The sequence below is a fragment of the Haliotis rufescens genome, unplaced genomic scaffold, assembly GCF_023055435.1.
Source record: "Haliotis rufescens isolate VD_foot unplaced genomic scaffold, xgHalRufe1.0.p SCAF_3, whole genome shotgun sequence".
NCBI classification, from domain to species: domain Eukaryota; kingdom Metazoa; phylum Mollusca; class Gastropoda; order Lepetellida; family Haliotidae; genus Haliotis; species Haliotis rufescens.
Genome location: NW_025964001.1, coordinates 62,705,346 through 62,721,228, shown reverse-complemented (window position 1 = coordinate 62,721,228; position 15,883 = coordinate 62,705,346). Strand labels below are relative to the sequence as shown.

The 15,883-nt window shown below is 45.0% G+C and overlaps 1 protein-coding gene across 2 annotated transcripts in view; it reads right to left on the bottom strand.

The window, feature by feature from the left end:
* Positions 1–666: 666 nt before the first annotated feature.
* The window catches only part of LOC124132360 (probable 4-coumarate--CoA ligase 1), a 36,363-nt gene continuing 21,146 nt past the window's right edge, over positions 667–15,883 (bottom strand). For both annotated transcript variants that reach the window (XM_048403242.1, XM_048403241.1), the window contains exons 2-12: positions 13,172–13,419; positions 11,910–12,117; positions 11,468–11,574; positions 8,433–8,635; positions 7,523–7,700; positions 6,680–6,851; positions 6,258–6,358; positions 3,958–4,102; positions 1,791–1,873; positions 1,075–1,234; positions 667–947 (exon numbers count right to left, since the gene is read on the bottom strand). In XM_048403242.1, coding sequence (XP_048259199.1) covers positions 802–947; positions 1,075–1,234; positions 1,791–1,873; positions 3,958–4,102; positions 6,258–6,358; positions 6,680–6,851; positions 7,523–7,700; positions 8,433–8,635; positions 11,468–11,574; positions 11,910–12,117; positions 13,172–13,405 — 1,737 coding nt within the window. In that variant the 5' untranslated portion in view covers positions 13,406–13,419 and the 3' untranslated portion in view covers positions 667–801. The remainder of the gene's footprint in view (positions 948–1,074; positions 1,235–1,790; positions 1,874–3,957; positions 4,103–6,257; positions 6,359–6,679; positions 6,852–7,522; positions 7,701–8,432; positions 8,636–11,467; positions 11,575–11,909; positions 12,118–13,171; positions 13,420–15,883) is intronic.

Below are 15,883 nucleotides of genomic sequence, written 5' to 3'. Positions count from 1 at the left end.
TACAAATAACATGCCGGGCTGTCTCAAATTTGTTGAGATTTGACAAAATGACTTGTTGCTATTGATATCTAAGTGAGGAAGCACAATAAAGACAGCTGTAGTTGTTTTATTAGTGACGAGGACAAGAATACCATGTTATGTACACGTACAATGATACAACTGGACCGTAATTATACCATCACCATCTTGGTCCCCTTCACAATGTACAGTAAACTTCGGTTATAACGAACTCAAAGGGACCACTAATTTTAATTCGTTATAACCGTTGTTCGTTATAAGCAAATGTACGGAATATATACACCGAATGAACAGTATCAAAATATTTCGTTATATCCGTTAGTTCGTTTTAAGCGTGTTCGTTATAAACGTAGTTTACTGTACATATATAGTAACTTTATTTGGCAGCAACTACAAGGACTGTGATGGGGAATAAATAGAGGCAGTATAAGTAACTGTCCGGAATGAGATGGACAGATCAACACGAACGTATCCTAGTAATGTGGCACCCATGTCACAGTTAAATTGTCAACAGTGTAAGTCAGTATTTGGTACAGTTTGGGAGGGTGGAGTTACCACCCTCCGAAGCCCACAACTAACCCCCCCCCTCCCCCCCGCCCCCTGACCCGTGAAAATCCCGGGTAGACTCTATTATTTACAGACCACCGTCATATATCTGGAGTGCGGCGTCAAACAACAAACAAACAATCAAACAAATAAACAAACACTTGCCCATCTCTCCAGCGAGGCCCCACCACCTTCCACAGCCAGGTTCTCTCCCAACCCCAGCCCACTTTCCCCCAGTTAGTTTCCCCACACTTTCTCCCGCTCCTGTCTGGACATGTTTCTTTCTCGGAGGAGCCTCCTGAGTATCTTGCCGCTGGGGTTCCGGGGGATGTTGTCGATGAACTCAACACCCCCCCGTATCTGCCTGTACGGTGCCACGTGATCTAGAACAGACGTAACATACATGCATAAACAACAATCACGCACAAAACATATAACTGGCGCAATACATTCTGGTTCACCTGCACAAGATGAGACCTTGGCACAGAATGCAAGGAACAACTCACTCACCTGCCACAAGGTCAGTGAGCTCCTTTTCAGTGACGCTCGGCTTGGCAACTACGAACGCTCGTGGCACTTCTCCGACGTCGGCTGTTGGTATTCCCACTACTGCTGCGTCTTCAACGTCCGGGTGGCTTAAAATGATGTTCTCAAGATGGCATGGCGAAATCTGCAACACATTTCACATTTCGTATTATAGAGTTTTACTATGAAGATTGGCAAATTAATGACTCATTATAAATTTGATTTTTGTTTAAATATCCGACACCTAAAAACCAGAACAACTCCAGATCCAAAACGCAGTCAACCGACCCAGCCCCTAAATCCGACCACGTCCTACACTTCGGCCCAATGAAACAAGGTGAGGTGAAATGGGGTTTAACGTCGCGTCCAAGATTATTGCACTTATATAGCGACGTGCATGCACGTGTGTGTTTTTGACTGCTTGTACTAGTCCGGACTGATGCAGAGTTATAGTGCAAGGTCACCGAGATTGGGGTGCCGCAGTTTAACATGAATACCCCACTCAGACGAAGTATACTGACTCCAAGCCGACCAGTCCTTTTTTTAGCCCCTTAATGCCGAGCGCCAGACAGGGTAACAACAAGTACCATCTTTTGGTATGACGCAGCCGGGGATCGAACCCCGGACCTTCCGCTCTCCGGGCGGACGCACTACCACTAGACCACCGAAGCGGTCACCCCAATGAAACAAACATGACCTACCTGATAGCCTTTGAACTTGATTATATCCTTCAGTCGGTCAACAATGTAATAGTGACCATCGTCGTCATAGAAACCAAGGTCTCCTGCATAAGAAAATCAAAGATGTCACAGGGTAGTACATCTTCCCGAGACAAGGGAGTTCACTTACTCTAAAATTCCAGTTTCCACCCTTGCCGGACTAGGCTGGAATTCTGAAGTTAAATCTTGGCTGGACTAACGAATCTATGCATAGCCCAATCAGAATCGCGTAACAAACTAGACAACCGGTTCGTAAAAAACGTGGATATCAACGTGCAGATTTCAGTCGACTGGGCGATTTGCAAAGCATGTGTACCGTCAACTGGGCGTCGACAGACAATAATCTTTTCATGTTTAATCAAGGTGCTCAAGTGGTTTGATGCACTTCGCACAGACCCGTTTTATTACAATATAGACCTTGATTATCGATCAGATCGTCTTGACTGGGCGCCGCCATTTTATTTGAAGCAAATGCAAGTGATATGAGAGGTGGAATCTGATTGGTCAAAAGGTGGGATATAGAAGGGACATAACTCGTAATAGCCACTGGTGGCGCTACGATCGAGCCTGGAAATTCCAGCGCAGTTCGGCACAATCTCATTAAAATCAGATCTAAGTTCTCGCTGCCACTAAACAAAGATCTGAGGAGATCCCATTACGGGTCATGTCAGAACGACCTTTCATCCGACCCAAATCTAGTGCCAGTGCTAGTATCACCTGACCAAATCTGTCCAGGCAGCAATGCTTGTCCGAAGCCCGGCCTCGATAAGTGACCCTTTAACAAGCCGTTCCTCCCTACCCAACTCTATTAAAAAAGCTGTGTCCGCGCTTGAAACAACGGTGTAAACCTACATTTGATCACTCTCAGAAGTTCCGTCTGAGCTTCGTATTGAATCAAGACCGCCTCCGTGGTCTGTAGTGGATAGAACATCTGCCAGGAGAGCGGAAGGTCGTGGGTTCGATCTCTGGCCGCGTCATTTTAAAAGATCCGGTAGTGACCCTTTAACAAGCCGTTCCTCCCTACCCAACTCTATTAAAAAAGCTGTGTCCGCGCTTGAAACAACGGTGTAAACCTACATTTGATCACTCTCAGAAGTTCCGTCTGAGCTTCGTATTGAATCAAGACCGCCTCCGTGGTCTGTAGTGGATAGAACATCTGCCAGGAGAGCGGAAGGTCGTGGGTTCGATCTCTGGCCGCGTCATTTTAAAAGATCCGGTAGTGACCCTTTAAAAGCCGTTCCTCCCTACCCAACTCTATTAAAAAAGCTGTGTCCGCGCTTGAAACAACGGTGTAAACCTACATTTGATCACTCTCAGAAGTTCCGTCTGAGCTTCGTATTGAATCAAGACCGCCTCCGTGGTCTGTAGTGGATAGAACATCTGCCAGGAGAGCGGAAGGTCGTGGGTTCGATCTCTGGCCGCGTCATTTTAAAAGATCCGGGTAGAGAATAGGTCTTCAGCAACCCATGCTTGTCGTAAAAGGCGACTGCTCTTGTCGTAAGAGGCGTCAAACGGGATCGGTTGGTCAGGCCCGGTGGCTTGGTGGATGCATGTCACCGTATCCCAATTGCTTAGACTCGATTATTTACAGACCGCCGTCATATAACTGGAATGCTGCTGAGTGCGGCGTTAAACAGCAAACAAACAAACAAACAAACAAACAATCTTGGGTACGGGTATAATCTGTCCTTTGCCATTAAATGCAGTTGTATAGACTGCACATGTTGTAGTAGTCTTTATTCAAGTGTATTGTAGGCCATAGGCCCATGATACAAACGGTAAGTGTACAGTGGAAGTTCTGCACATATCATTATCTTTTTAGTCAACCTCTATACAACCAAACAAAGAAACTTGTTGCTACCCTGCCTGGCGCTCGGCATTAAAGGGCTAAAACAAGGAATGGTCGGCTCGGAGTCAGTATACTGTATCTGAGTGGGGTATTCTTGTTAAACTGCGATATGGTATCTCAGTGGGGTAGCACTATGAAATCGGCATTTGTCTGGACTTGTACAAGCAGCCACACACACGCACACACACACACGCACACACACACGCTTGCACGTCGCTATATACCTGCAACAGTCTTGAAGGCGACGTTAATCCCCATTACGACTCACCACCTAACATTGAACCATGTATGATCACGCACCTGTTCTGAGCCAGGCGTCTGAAGTGAAGGCCGCCTGGGTTGATGTTCTGTTGTTGAGGTATCCCATCATTACTTGCGGGCCCTTCACACACACCTCCCCCTCCTCCCCCGGGCCGAGATCAGCCCCAGTCACAGGATCAACAACCTGAAAACACGACCCATCTTCATCAACAGAGTCACATAGTCACAGACCCGTGAAGATCCGGGGTAGAATAGGTCTTCAGCAACCCATACTTGCCGTAAAAGGCGACTGAGCTTGTCGTAAGCTGAGACTAACAGGATCGGGTGGTCAGGCTTGCTGACTTGGTTGAATCATGTCATTGTCTCCCAATCGTGTGGATCGATGCTCATGATGTCAATCACTGGAATGTCTGGTCCAGACTCGATTATTTACAAACCGCCGTGATATAGCTGGAGTATTGCTGAGTGCGGCGTTAAACAACAAACAAACCATACCAATTACGTGGATCGATGCTCATGATGTAAATCACTGGATTGTCTGGATTCGATTATTTACAGACCGCTGCCATATAGCTGGAATATTGACAGCGCTAGGACTGTCGTATGTCTGTTTCAGTGTATGGGAGTTACGATCACCTTAGCGCTAAGATCGCTTTGTACAACGGCACCCTTGGCCTCGTTCCGCTGCGTCTGTCGTTTGTCTGTTTCCATGTTTGGGAGTAAAGGGTACAACGGCACCCTTGCCATCGTTCCGCTGTGGCTGTCGTTTGTCTGTCAATGTATGGGAGTTACGATCGCCTTAGCGCTAAGATCGCTTTGTACAACGGCACCCTAGGCCTCGTTCCGCTGTGGCTGTCGTTTGTCTGTCAGTGTATGGGAGCAGTGATAGCCTTAGCGCTAAGATCGCTATGTACAACGGCACCCTAGGCCTCGTTCCGCTGTGGCTGTCGTTTGTCTGTTTCAATGTATGGGAGTTACGATCGCCTTAGCGCTAAGATCGCTTTGTACAACGGCACCCTAGGCCTCGTTCCGCTGTGGCTGTCGTTTGTCTGCGTCAATGTATGGGAGTTACGATCGCCTTAGCGCTAAGATCGCTTTGTACACCGGCACCCTAGGCTTCGTTCCGCTGCGGCTGTCGTTTGTCTGCGTCAATGTATGGGAGTTACGATCGCCTTAGCGCTAAGATCGCTTTGTACACCGGCACCCTAGGCCTCGTTCCGCTGCGTCTGTCGTTTGTCTGCGTCAATGTATGGGAGTTACGATCGCCTTAGCGCTAAGATCGCTTTGTACACCGGCACCCTAGGCCTCGTTCCGCTGCGGCTGTCGTTTGTCTGCGTCAATGTATGGGAGTTACGATCGCCATAGCGCTAAGATCGCTTTGTACACCGGCAACCTAGGCCTCGTTCCGCTGCGGCTGTCGTTTGTCTGCGTCAATGTATGGAAGTTACGATCGCCTTAGCGCTAAGATCGCTTTGTACAACGGCACCCTAGGCCTCGTTCCGCTGCGGCTGTCGTTTGTCTGCGTCAATGTATGGGAGTTACGATCGCCTTAGCGCTAAGATCGCTTTGTACACCGGCACCCTAGGCCTCGTTCCGCTGCGGCTGTCGTTTGTCTGTTTCAATGTATGGGAGTTACGATCGCCTTAGCGCTAAGATCGCTTTGTACAACGGCACCCTAGGCCTCGTTCCGCTGCGGCTGTCGTTTGTCTGTTTCAATGTATGGGAGTTACGATCACCTTAGCGCTAAGATCGCTTTGTACAACGGCACCCTTGGCCTCGTTCCGCTGCGTCTGTCGTTTGTCTGTTTCAATGTATGGGAGTTACGATCACCTAAGGGCTAAGATCGCTTTGTACAACGGCACCCTAGGCTTCGTTCCGCTGCGGCTGTCGTTTGTCTGTTTCAATGTATGGGAGTTACGATCACCTTAGCGCTAAGATCGCTTTGTACAACGGCACCCTTGCCCTCGTTACGCTGCGTCTGTCGTTTGTCTGTCAATGTATGGGAGTTACGATCGCCTTAGCGCTAAGATCGCTTTGTACAACGGCACCCTAGGCTTCCTTCCGCCGTGGCTGTCGTTTGTCTGTCAATGTATGGGAGTAACGATCGCCTTAGCGCTAAGATCGCTTCTTGGAACAAGACCATGTTGGTTTCACTGGGGTGATATACTCAGAAATGCGTCAATTCCGATTTTCCTCACATTTTCTTATTATTGAAATACATTTCAGGGCAGAGTGGAACCCAACTCACTCACACATCCACCCACCCACCAATCCACCCACCCACTCACTCACTCACTCACACACCCACCCACCCACCCAACCACCATCCATGGCCATACCTTGCTGTGTGTAAGAGGCAGTGGTATTCCAACTGATCCGTGCTTGAAGAAGCCAGCTGGAGACGCGTGGGTGGCTGGGCTTGCCTCAGTCATGCCATAGCCTGCATGATAGACAAACCAGGTTTAAATACGACGAGGAACATGTATAGTATAGAAGAGCTGCTATTCACATTTTACAAAATGGAAAATAATTACCTACATCAAAACATATGTCGTTTCATGTGTCATAGTTTTCACAGTTTTTCTTGTACACAGGACCCGTGAAGAACCGGGGTAGAATAGGTCTTCAGCAACCCATGTTTGCCGTGAAAGGCGACTATGCTCGTCGTCAGAGGCGACTAACGGGACCGGGTGGTCAGCCTCGCTGACTTGGTTGATGAATGTCATCCTACATACCTGTCTGAAGGTGTGACTCTACATACCCTGTCTGAGTCCGTTCAGCTTGAGCCTATCTATGAAGATTGTTGTGAGTTCTTTGCTGAGAGCCGCCGCGCCCGACAGTACTGTTTTGAAACTGCTCAGGTCGAATTTGTCCACCATTGGGTGCTTGGCCAGGAAGCTTATGACTGTTGGTGCGACTTGGGAAAACGTTACCTGAGACGGGAAGAACAAACAGTGTCACTTGCATACATGCTCACTGGGTACCGCGCAGGAAACTCGTTTGTCCAGAAAGAAAAGAAATAACCCAGGATACACCAGGATTGATGTCCAGGAAACAAATGTTATATTTGGGATAACACTTTCTTAGTCAAGTTCAGATTCTGGTTACTTTTTGGGTTGAGATCGGGCTTCGAACCCACACTGCCAGAGTGAGGCAAATAATCGCCAACCAAAAAGTTCCCAAATACAACACATTTGACCACTTTCTAAAATAGCATTGGGTGTTCATAGCTTTCGGCCATGGGTGCCGTGACAATTGCCGTGCAGTGACAATTTACACTTGTCAGAGTACGTGATGTAGACTACCAGTTGTCGGATTTTTGTGGAAGCCCCGGTGGCTGAGTGAGTTAGATTTAACGTTGTGTGCTGGCAATTAGGTGCCTCACTCTGGCAGTGTTGGTTGGAATCTGTACTTTACTAAGAAAGTGTTATCCCAAAAATAACATTACATTTGACCACTTTCTTAAATGGCATTGTGTGTTGATGCCCTAGGTGCCGTTGTACACAACAACGACTGTCGTAAGTCAATGTTAAGGTATGGGTGTTACGATAACCTTAGCGCTAAGATCGCTTTGTACAACGGCACCCGGGTGCTGAAGGCGTACCCGGTAGTGCTGCGCCGCCTGAAGAAAGTCCACGGGGTTGTATTTGGGCAGCACGACCGTCGGCACTCCTTGGACCAGAGGCAAACACACCCCGAGGACAATCCCAGCTATGTGCATTGTGGGTAGCGCACACAGGGTCACGTCCTGCTCACTCGACAGACGGAGGAACGCGGGATGCCTGCAAATATACAACCTTACTTCAGCATGTAGCGGTCATTTGTGCAATATAATGTTTTTTTTGGAGTGTTCCAGTTCCTGAGCTGACAAAGATCTACTATAGTGACGACGTGATTGAACAAATATACATATCTCTGTAACTGAGATGACAGAGGTCTGCTAGTCTATTAATTTGGCAATGCAGGAGTCTACACGGGTCTTAAGTGATGTTTTGGGGACTTAATATACATCTTACTACCTGAACCTTAAGTTACCTACTATGGTGATTCTTAATTAATTTAAATCTTACTACCAAAGCATGCAGAGATCTATGATGGTTTGCGATTTATACACAATTTAATACCTTAAGTTACAAGAACCTAATTTGGTGTTTTTTTTAATAGAAATATTAATACATTATCCTACGCAGATCTACTGTGTTGCTTTTGCTACTTATTAAAAATGGGACTGTTTGTTTGTTTCTTATTTAACGCCGCACTCAGCAATATTCCAGCTATATGACGGCGGTCTGTAAATAATCGAATCTGGACCAGACAATACAGTGATTGACATCATGAGCATCGATACAATGCAATTTGGATACAACCAACCAACGGATTAACCAAATCAGCGAGCCTGACCACCCGATTACGTTAGTCGCCTCTGACGATAAGTAAAGTCGCCTTTTAAGGCAAGCATGGGTTGCTGAAGACCTATACTACGTGGGATCTTCACGGATCACAAATGGTATGACCTGAGTTGGCTGAGGTCGGATATGATGTTGGTATGGCTGAGCATGACGCCCTTTGGGAGGCCTGTGGTCCCGCTGGAGAAGGGAATCAGTGCCGTGGTGGAGTCCGGGTTGATGTGGATTCGAGGGTGAGATGGCAGGTGCTTGTCCTGCAGCAGGTTGGACAGAGGTCTACATCCGGGCGCCTCGCCTATGCAGATCACCTCCTGGAAGTATTAATCAATCAATCAATCAATCTTTATTGTATGAAAGGCCATTGGCCCATATACACATACAGATAAACAATATCATTTACAGCTGTACAGCGAATTATATAATTATTGGATAACTAATATGATGCTTGACATGTAATAGAGGTATTGTAATAACAGTGGTAATAACCACAGTGGCAGTAGTAGTATAAAATACAAAAGGAATGGAATAGCACAGCACGACGTTCAATACAAAAGAATCTATCAGTAATATACTCATCATGTCATGACAATTTGAGAATTTAAATGTATATGCATTTCTAGTAGAAACAAACAGACAAAAATGAAATGTAGATACTCCTGATCTAGATGCGAAAGTTTCAAAACAACTATTTTTTTCTGGACATATCGGATTCACTAAGTAATTGACTACGCACTCGTAGACTTTGATAGATGTATTGTAATATCTTAGTTAATTTTTTACTAGGGATACCATTAAAAGATAATATTTTGTTCATGGAATAGTGGTTCTTAGTGATATCAGGCATATATTTCAATCTTAGGTTGTCGTAAATTGGACATATAAACAAAAAGTGTAATTCGTTTTCAATATGGTTTTCGCAGAATGGACAAAAACGCATATCCTTAGGAATAGAGGAGAAGCGACCCCTGTTGCACATCAAATCATTTAACCCTAGCCTAAGTTTAATAAATGTGTCTCTAATTTTTCTCTCTGTTATAGTATGCAGGTAAACCTCTGGTGTTAGACAATATTTAAAGGTTTTATAGACGTCGTAGCGTGTACTGTTATCTAGTGACGACCTCCAGTTTTGAGTAAACATATCAATTGCTACCTGCTTAAAAGAGCTAAGAAAATACATTTTGTCTCCAACGCTTTGATTTAGCCAAACATATCCAAATCCGTGAGAGAAGAGTAAATGCTTAATGTTTGATGCCCAGGTTACGTAACCAACGTATCAGAGAACATGGTCAGTCTAGACAGACGTCTACATCCGGGCGCCTCGCCTATACAGATCACCTCCTGGGAGTATCAGAGAACATGGTCAGTCTAGACAGAGGTCTACATCCGGGCGCCTCGGCTGTTCAGATCACCTCCTGGGGGTATCAGAGAACATGGTCAGTCTAGACAGAGGTCTACATCGGGGCGCCTCGGCTGTTCAGATCACCTCCTGGGAGTATCATAGAACATGGTCAGTCTAGACAGAGGTCTACATCGGGGCGCCTCGGCTGTTCAGATCACCTCCTGGGAGTATCATAGAACATGGTCAGTCTAGACAGAGGTCTACATCGGGGCGCCTCGGCTGTTCAGATCACCTCCATCGGCCGTCGGAGTCCGACAAACTGGTGAAGAGCCTGGGTGACAGTTAGACCATGGGAGGATACGAAAAGAAGTGTTCATGATACTGTTACCTGCATTGTTAGATAATGCCAGTGAATTTACCTAGTTATTTCACTGTTTCAGTTATATGAAGGTGTGTTAGCTGTAGAAGAAAATACATGGCATGCTGTTTCCTTTCCATGATTTACATAACGTGCAAGACACCGATGACCGTAGGCTGGAATCCCAGATTCGGGGATGGTCAGCACAATGCCCGCGCTCGTGGTCATCACATAAGTGGTCAACGCTCACTCACATACCAAAAGACGCTAAGAAATGGTACTTCTTTTCATCTCGCATGGCAACCCGGCAACCAGGGGATAAAACAAGGATTGGTCGGAACATGCACGCACATGCGCACGCATGAATTTCGCCATTTGACCCGTGAAGATCAGGGGTAGAATTGGTCTTCAGCAACCCATTATTGTCTAAAGAGGTGAGGGGGCACGGATGGCCCAGTCGTCAAAGGCGCCGCAATTCAGTGGGCAGAGCTGCGTCCCTAGGGCACGCCAGAAACCTATGATTGTGGGTTCGAATCACGGTTCGCCCCGATTATGTTTCTAGGTTTGTCAGCACCATACCCGTGCTCGTGGGTTTTAAGTGGTAAACGTCTGAGACATGCATCACTTCGGGCTTTCCTCCCACATTAAGCTGACACGCCTGATATAACTGAAATAATGTTAAAATACGGCGTTAAAACCAACTCACTCACTCACTCTAAAGAGCTGACAATGCTTGTTATTGGCGATAACGGGATCGGGTGGTCAGGCTTCTTGACTTAGTTGATGCATGTCATCGTATCCCAGACTCGATTATTTACAGACCGCCGTCATACAGCTGGAATATTCCTGAGTGTGGCGTTAAACAACAAACAAAGACTTCGCTATATAAGTGCAATAATCTTGAACGCGACGTTAAACCCTATTGAACCGCCCACCTACTCCAGCGAGCCAGGTTCCTATGATCGTGGATTAGAATCCAAGTTTCGTCGCAGTTATGATTCTTGGTTCAGTCAACATACTCGTGCTCTTGGTTTTCACCGACGTGGGAAATGTGTACGACCTGCATCACTTCGGGTTTTCCTCCCACATGAAGCAGACACGTTGTATGACACTGTTCAAGTTTGCTGGTTTGTTTGTTGTTTAACGCCGCACTCAGCAATATTTCAGCTGTATGACGGCGCTCTGTAAATAATCGAATCTGGACCATTCAATCCAGTGATTGACATCTTGAGCATCGATCCACGCAATTGGGATACGATGACATGCATCAACCAGGTCAGCGAGCCTGACCACCCGATCCCGTTAGTCGCCTCTTACGACAAGCATAGTCGCCTTTTACGGCAAGCATGGGTTGCTGAAGACCTATTCTACCCTGGATCTTCACGGTTCGTATAACACTGTTGAAGGTGGCGTCAAACCAACTCACTCACACATTCACTCACGCACCTGTGTATACGGCGAGAGGCAGGACGCTGCTAGTGCCGTGTCGGCGCAGTCGGGGGTTGTGATCAGGAGTCGGGATCGTGTCTGTCGCAGCTGGGACGCCAGGTCATCTTAAAAAGGAAACAAACTTTCAATGCCTGATTTGAAACTAGAAGCTGGTTGTTTTAAGTGATTATAAAACTGTCAGCTATTGCTTTCTATTGTAAATATTAATTTTTCGCTTATGAAAGTCAGATCCTTAGAACTTCACAATCGTATTTCTGTTATAAACAAGATGGAAAATGGTTAAATGTGAGATCCTGTGCTCACGAATTACCGTATAATTTGTGATGACTCTAGGTGTTCGCGACACAACGACACATATTAATTAAAACAGTTACAACCTTGGATTTGTTAATCACAGAGTACAAGTACACAATATTTGCAACAAACTAGGGTCAAATACCGGCAGTTAGCTGAGAGTTAGCTAAAGACAACGCTGCGCCGTTGTCGGTAACGCTGCAAAACACGTGGGCGATTTCTGGGACGTTGGTGGCATACATGGTCACAATATCTCGGTGACGTAGCCCAAGATGGTAGAACGCTGATGTCAGCGTGTGGATGTCGTCCTGGAGACGGTCGAAGCTTATCCTTCTATCTGTCTTCCCATCTATCTGAGGAGTAAAACACACTTTGCCCATTATAACAGTTGTAGGGAAAGCACTACCGTATTCATTTAGTTCATGCACGCAGCAAAAGTGAGTGAGTGAATATGTTTTTACGCCGCGTTTTGCAATATTCCAGCAATTCCAGCGGAGTACATCAGAAATGGGCTTCAGACATTGTACCCATTTGCATGGGGAATCGAACCCGGGCCTTCGGCGTGACGAGCGAACGCTTTAACCAATAGGATACCCCACCGCCCCACGCAGCAAAAGCTCAACAAGGAATATATAATTTTAGTTTATACTTTTAAGCATCTTAAAATCTAAAGTGTGACGGTTCACGACTACAATCATGCACGCCATGGACGTTTGCCGCCATTTTGACGAGACCAATAAGCACGGGGTATGGTTCTGACGGATCGATGGTCATAATCGGGTCGAACCTTGGATTCGAACGCACGAACACACTGAATGAGTTAGTTAGGTGTAACGCTGTTTTGAACAGTATTTCAGTTATGTCAGCGTGTAAGCTTGATGTTGGAGAAAGGCCCGAAATGAGCCAGGTCGTAGATATGTTCCGTCTTTATAAAACCTACAAACAGCGGATCCCGAAACACTGACGGGGATGATGAACAGTCTCAGAAGCGTCAGTATCGTGAAAAGAGTGAGTTGAGTTGACTTTTACGTGCGCTTTTAGCAAGATTCCAGCAATATCAGGGCAGGGAGACACCCGATTTGGGCTTCACACATTGTACCAATGCGGGGAATCGAACCCTGTACACAGCGTGGCAAGAGAACGTTTTAACTACTAGGCTACCCCACCGCCCTTCGATATATTAAACTAATCCTGATTAGAAGAAGACTAATTTTGACTGAAACAAACAACTCCATTTAATTTGAAAAGGAGCCCCAGTAAGATGGGAGCTGAGCCTGTGGAAAATCTAGACTTGCTTCATTTAGGGCTATATCATTACAATAAGGGCTGGGCGGAGGGGAATATGATATGGTTTTGGGATTCTGAGACGGACTTTATTCCATAGTGCATTTATAATTGCAGCCTTACCAAAGCCGTGTTCTTGGCGTGCTTGCCAGCATCCTGGAGTAGGTAGTCTGCTATGGACAAGTCTTTGGGAACCACCACTCCGTTCTTGTTCAACTGGTCCTCGATGTGACCAGCTGACGAAAATAGTGATACGCCTTGCTTCAAGGGACCTTTCGCCCAGCGACCTGACGTCACAAGGTTGTGAAGCCCACATCCTCTGCTAAACAGAGCCCGCGTGACGTGAGCACGTGGCATCTCCAGGGAGTGTTCTGAAAGCAGTACATGCTGACGTCATGCATGGTCAGCAAAATGTTAAGCACCACGTGATTTAACAGTGAGTGAGTGAGCTGGGTTTAACGCCGCTTTTTACCAGTTATATCGCGGCGTGTCAGCTTAATGTGGGAGGAAAGCCCGAAGTAATGCAGGTCTCAGACGTTTACCAGTTCGGTGAGACCCACGAGCACGTGTATGGTGCTGACAAACCTAGAAACATAATCGGGGCGAACCGGGATTCGAACCCACAATCATAGGTTTCTGGCGTGCCCAAGGGACGCAAATCTGCACAGCGAATCGAGGCGCCTGAGAATACTGGGCCACCCTTGGCCCCCGTGATTTTACAAATGATTGAGTTAGATTTAACAAGTTAGGGCTCTCTCAGATACAGCACAGATTAATGTGTGAGGGATGTGGACGGTGAAACCAACGACGGCGGGTGTTGGTGTTGACAACCGGAGGCCCATTACAATCATGGCGAATATGGGATTCTAACGCGCGATCAGCGGATCCTACCAGACATAAGGGACATAACTCTGTAAGTACAGACGAGACAAATCAACCATCCTTTTTCCCCTTGGCCATATGCTATTCCGGCGCCTGTACGTATTATGACCTACGTTTGGCCTTCTCATCATGGCTTGTTATGTGTTTTGCGCATGATGTCAATCACTGGATTGTCTGGTCCATATTAATTACAGACCGCCGTCATATAGCTGGAATATTGCTGAATTCGGCGTTAAAAATCAACAACAACAAAAACAAAGAAAAAAATGCTGTATGGGCATACTCCCTTCAGTGCAAATAGCTGGGCTAGCCGACAATATAAATAGCTGGGCTATCTGACAATACAAATAAGTATGCTATCCGACAATACAAATAGATGGGCAATACGAACAGCTGGGCTACCCGACATTATACAGTTTCAGTTTTATATCTCTGAAAAACCACCAATGGTGGTACAAGAGTATATATATATATATATATATATATATATATATATATATATATATATATATATATATATACAACATACAATATACAATGCAGATAAAGATGGTAACAAGCCTAAAAAAGACAAATAAAAAAAAAAACTTTAAAAAAAAGAAGAAAAGAAGAAGAAAAAGAAAGAAAATTAGACACCTTAACGTAATAATGTGTTCAAATGTACGATGAATCTAGACAGATGTTTCAAAGTGGATAGATTTTTAGGTGATAACGTTTTACGCAATTTACACATATTTGGCCAGATATAACAATTCTTTGGGATGTAAAGATGGCGTTGTTGGAGAAGTGCTTCACACCTAAAAAGATAGAGAAATTCGTCTCCAACAGCAGATGAATTGCATAGTGTGCAGACACGGTCTTCTCTCAGTAACCCTCTCCATCGGCCGGTTTCAATGGGCAAATGATGATTGGATGTGCGAAATTGTAAAATAGGGCTAGAAGATAGTTGTGGGAAGTAATAGAAATTTTTCGAATTTTGGTAATTCTTTTAAATGTTGGTAGTATAAAACTTTTGAACTTGATAATATACATTCTCGCCACTGTTGAATAAATTGGTTTTCGACCTTTGAAACCAGCCATGAAGTAGAGCAAATAGACGGGTTTATGAATACTTCTGACAGTCAGACATCATTTAATATTTTTTTACTGTTGCTATCCACTTAAACGATTTTCCGTTTGCATCATAGTCTTTTATCAAAAAATTAGATAAAATATGAGATAACTTTGTGGGTCCGTTACAATTCGTTACTTTATGCCAGAAGGAAATCATCCGTTTAAATACTTTAATTTTGAGGGGTTCCCTGCCAAGTTCCCCATAAACCATAAATTGGGTGTTGAATTCCTCAGACCAGTTACTATTTTAAAAAATTTCAATTGCATTTTCTCTATTATTTCTAAATTTTCAAAACCCCATATTTCGGAGCAGTAGAGAGGTAATGGCACTACCATCACATCAAACGCCTTCAATAAACAATCTAATGGTAGGTTAACATTTCGTGCTCTTTTTATTAAGCAGTACATTGCTTTTGTCGCATTTGCTCTTAGTGATTTCATACAAAACACAAGATTTCTATTTCTGTGAAGATTTATACCTAAATATGTATAATTATCAACAATCTCCAGTATCTTTCCCCAAAAATGAAATATTGATTTGGTTGATTTGGCTGGACCCCCTCCAAAGATTATTATTTTTGTTTTTGAGATATTTACGTTTAGCTTCCATTGTAAACAATATTGATTAAAGGAATCTAATGATTTTTGTAATCCAGATTGGGTATCGCTAAATATGACTGTATCGTCTGCGTAGAGTAGTACTAAAATATGTAACCAACTAACCATACTGTGACGTCATTTCCTGTTATACAATCAAATGAGATCCCTTGGCATCCTTCATTCAAAATCATTTAAAAATATTGAAAACAGTAGTGGTGATAGATTTTCGCCCTGTCTAAC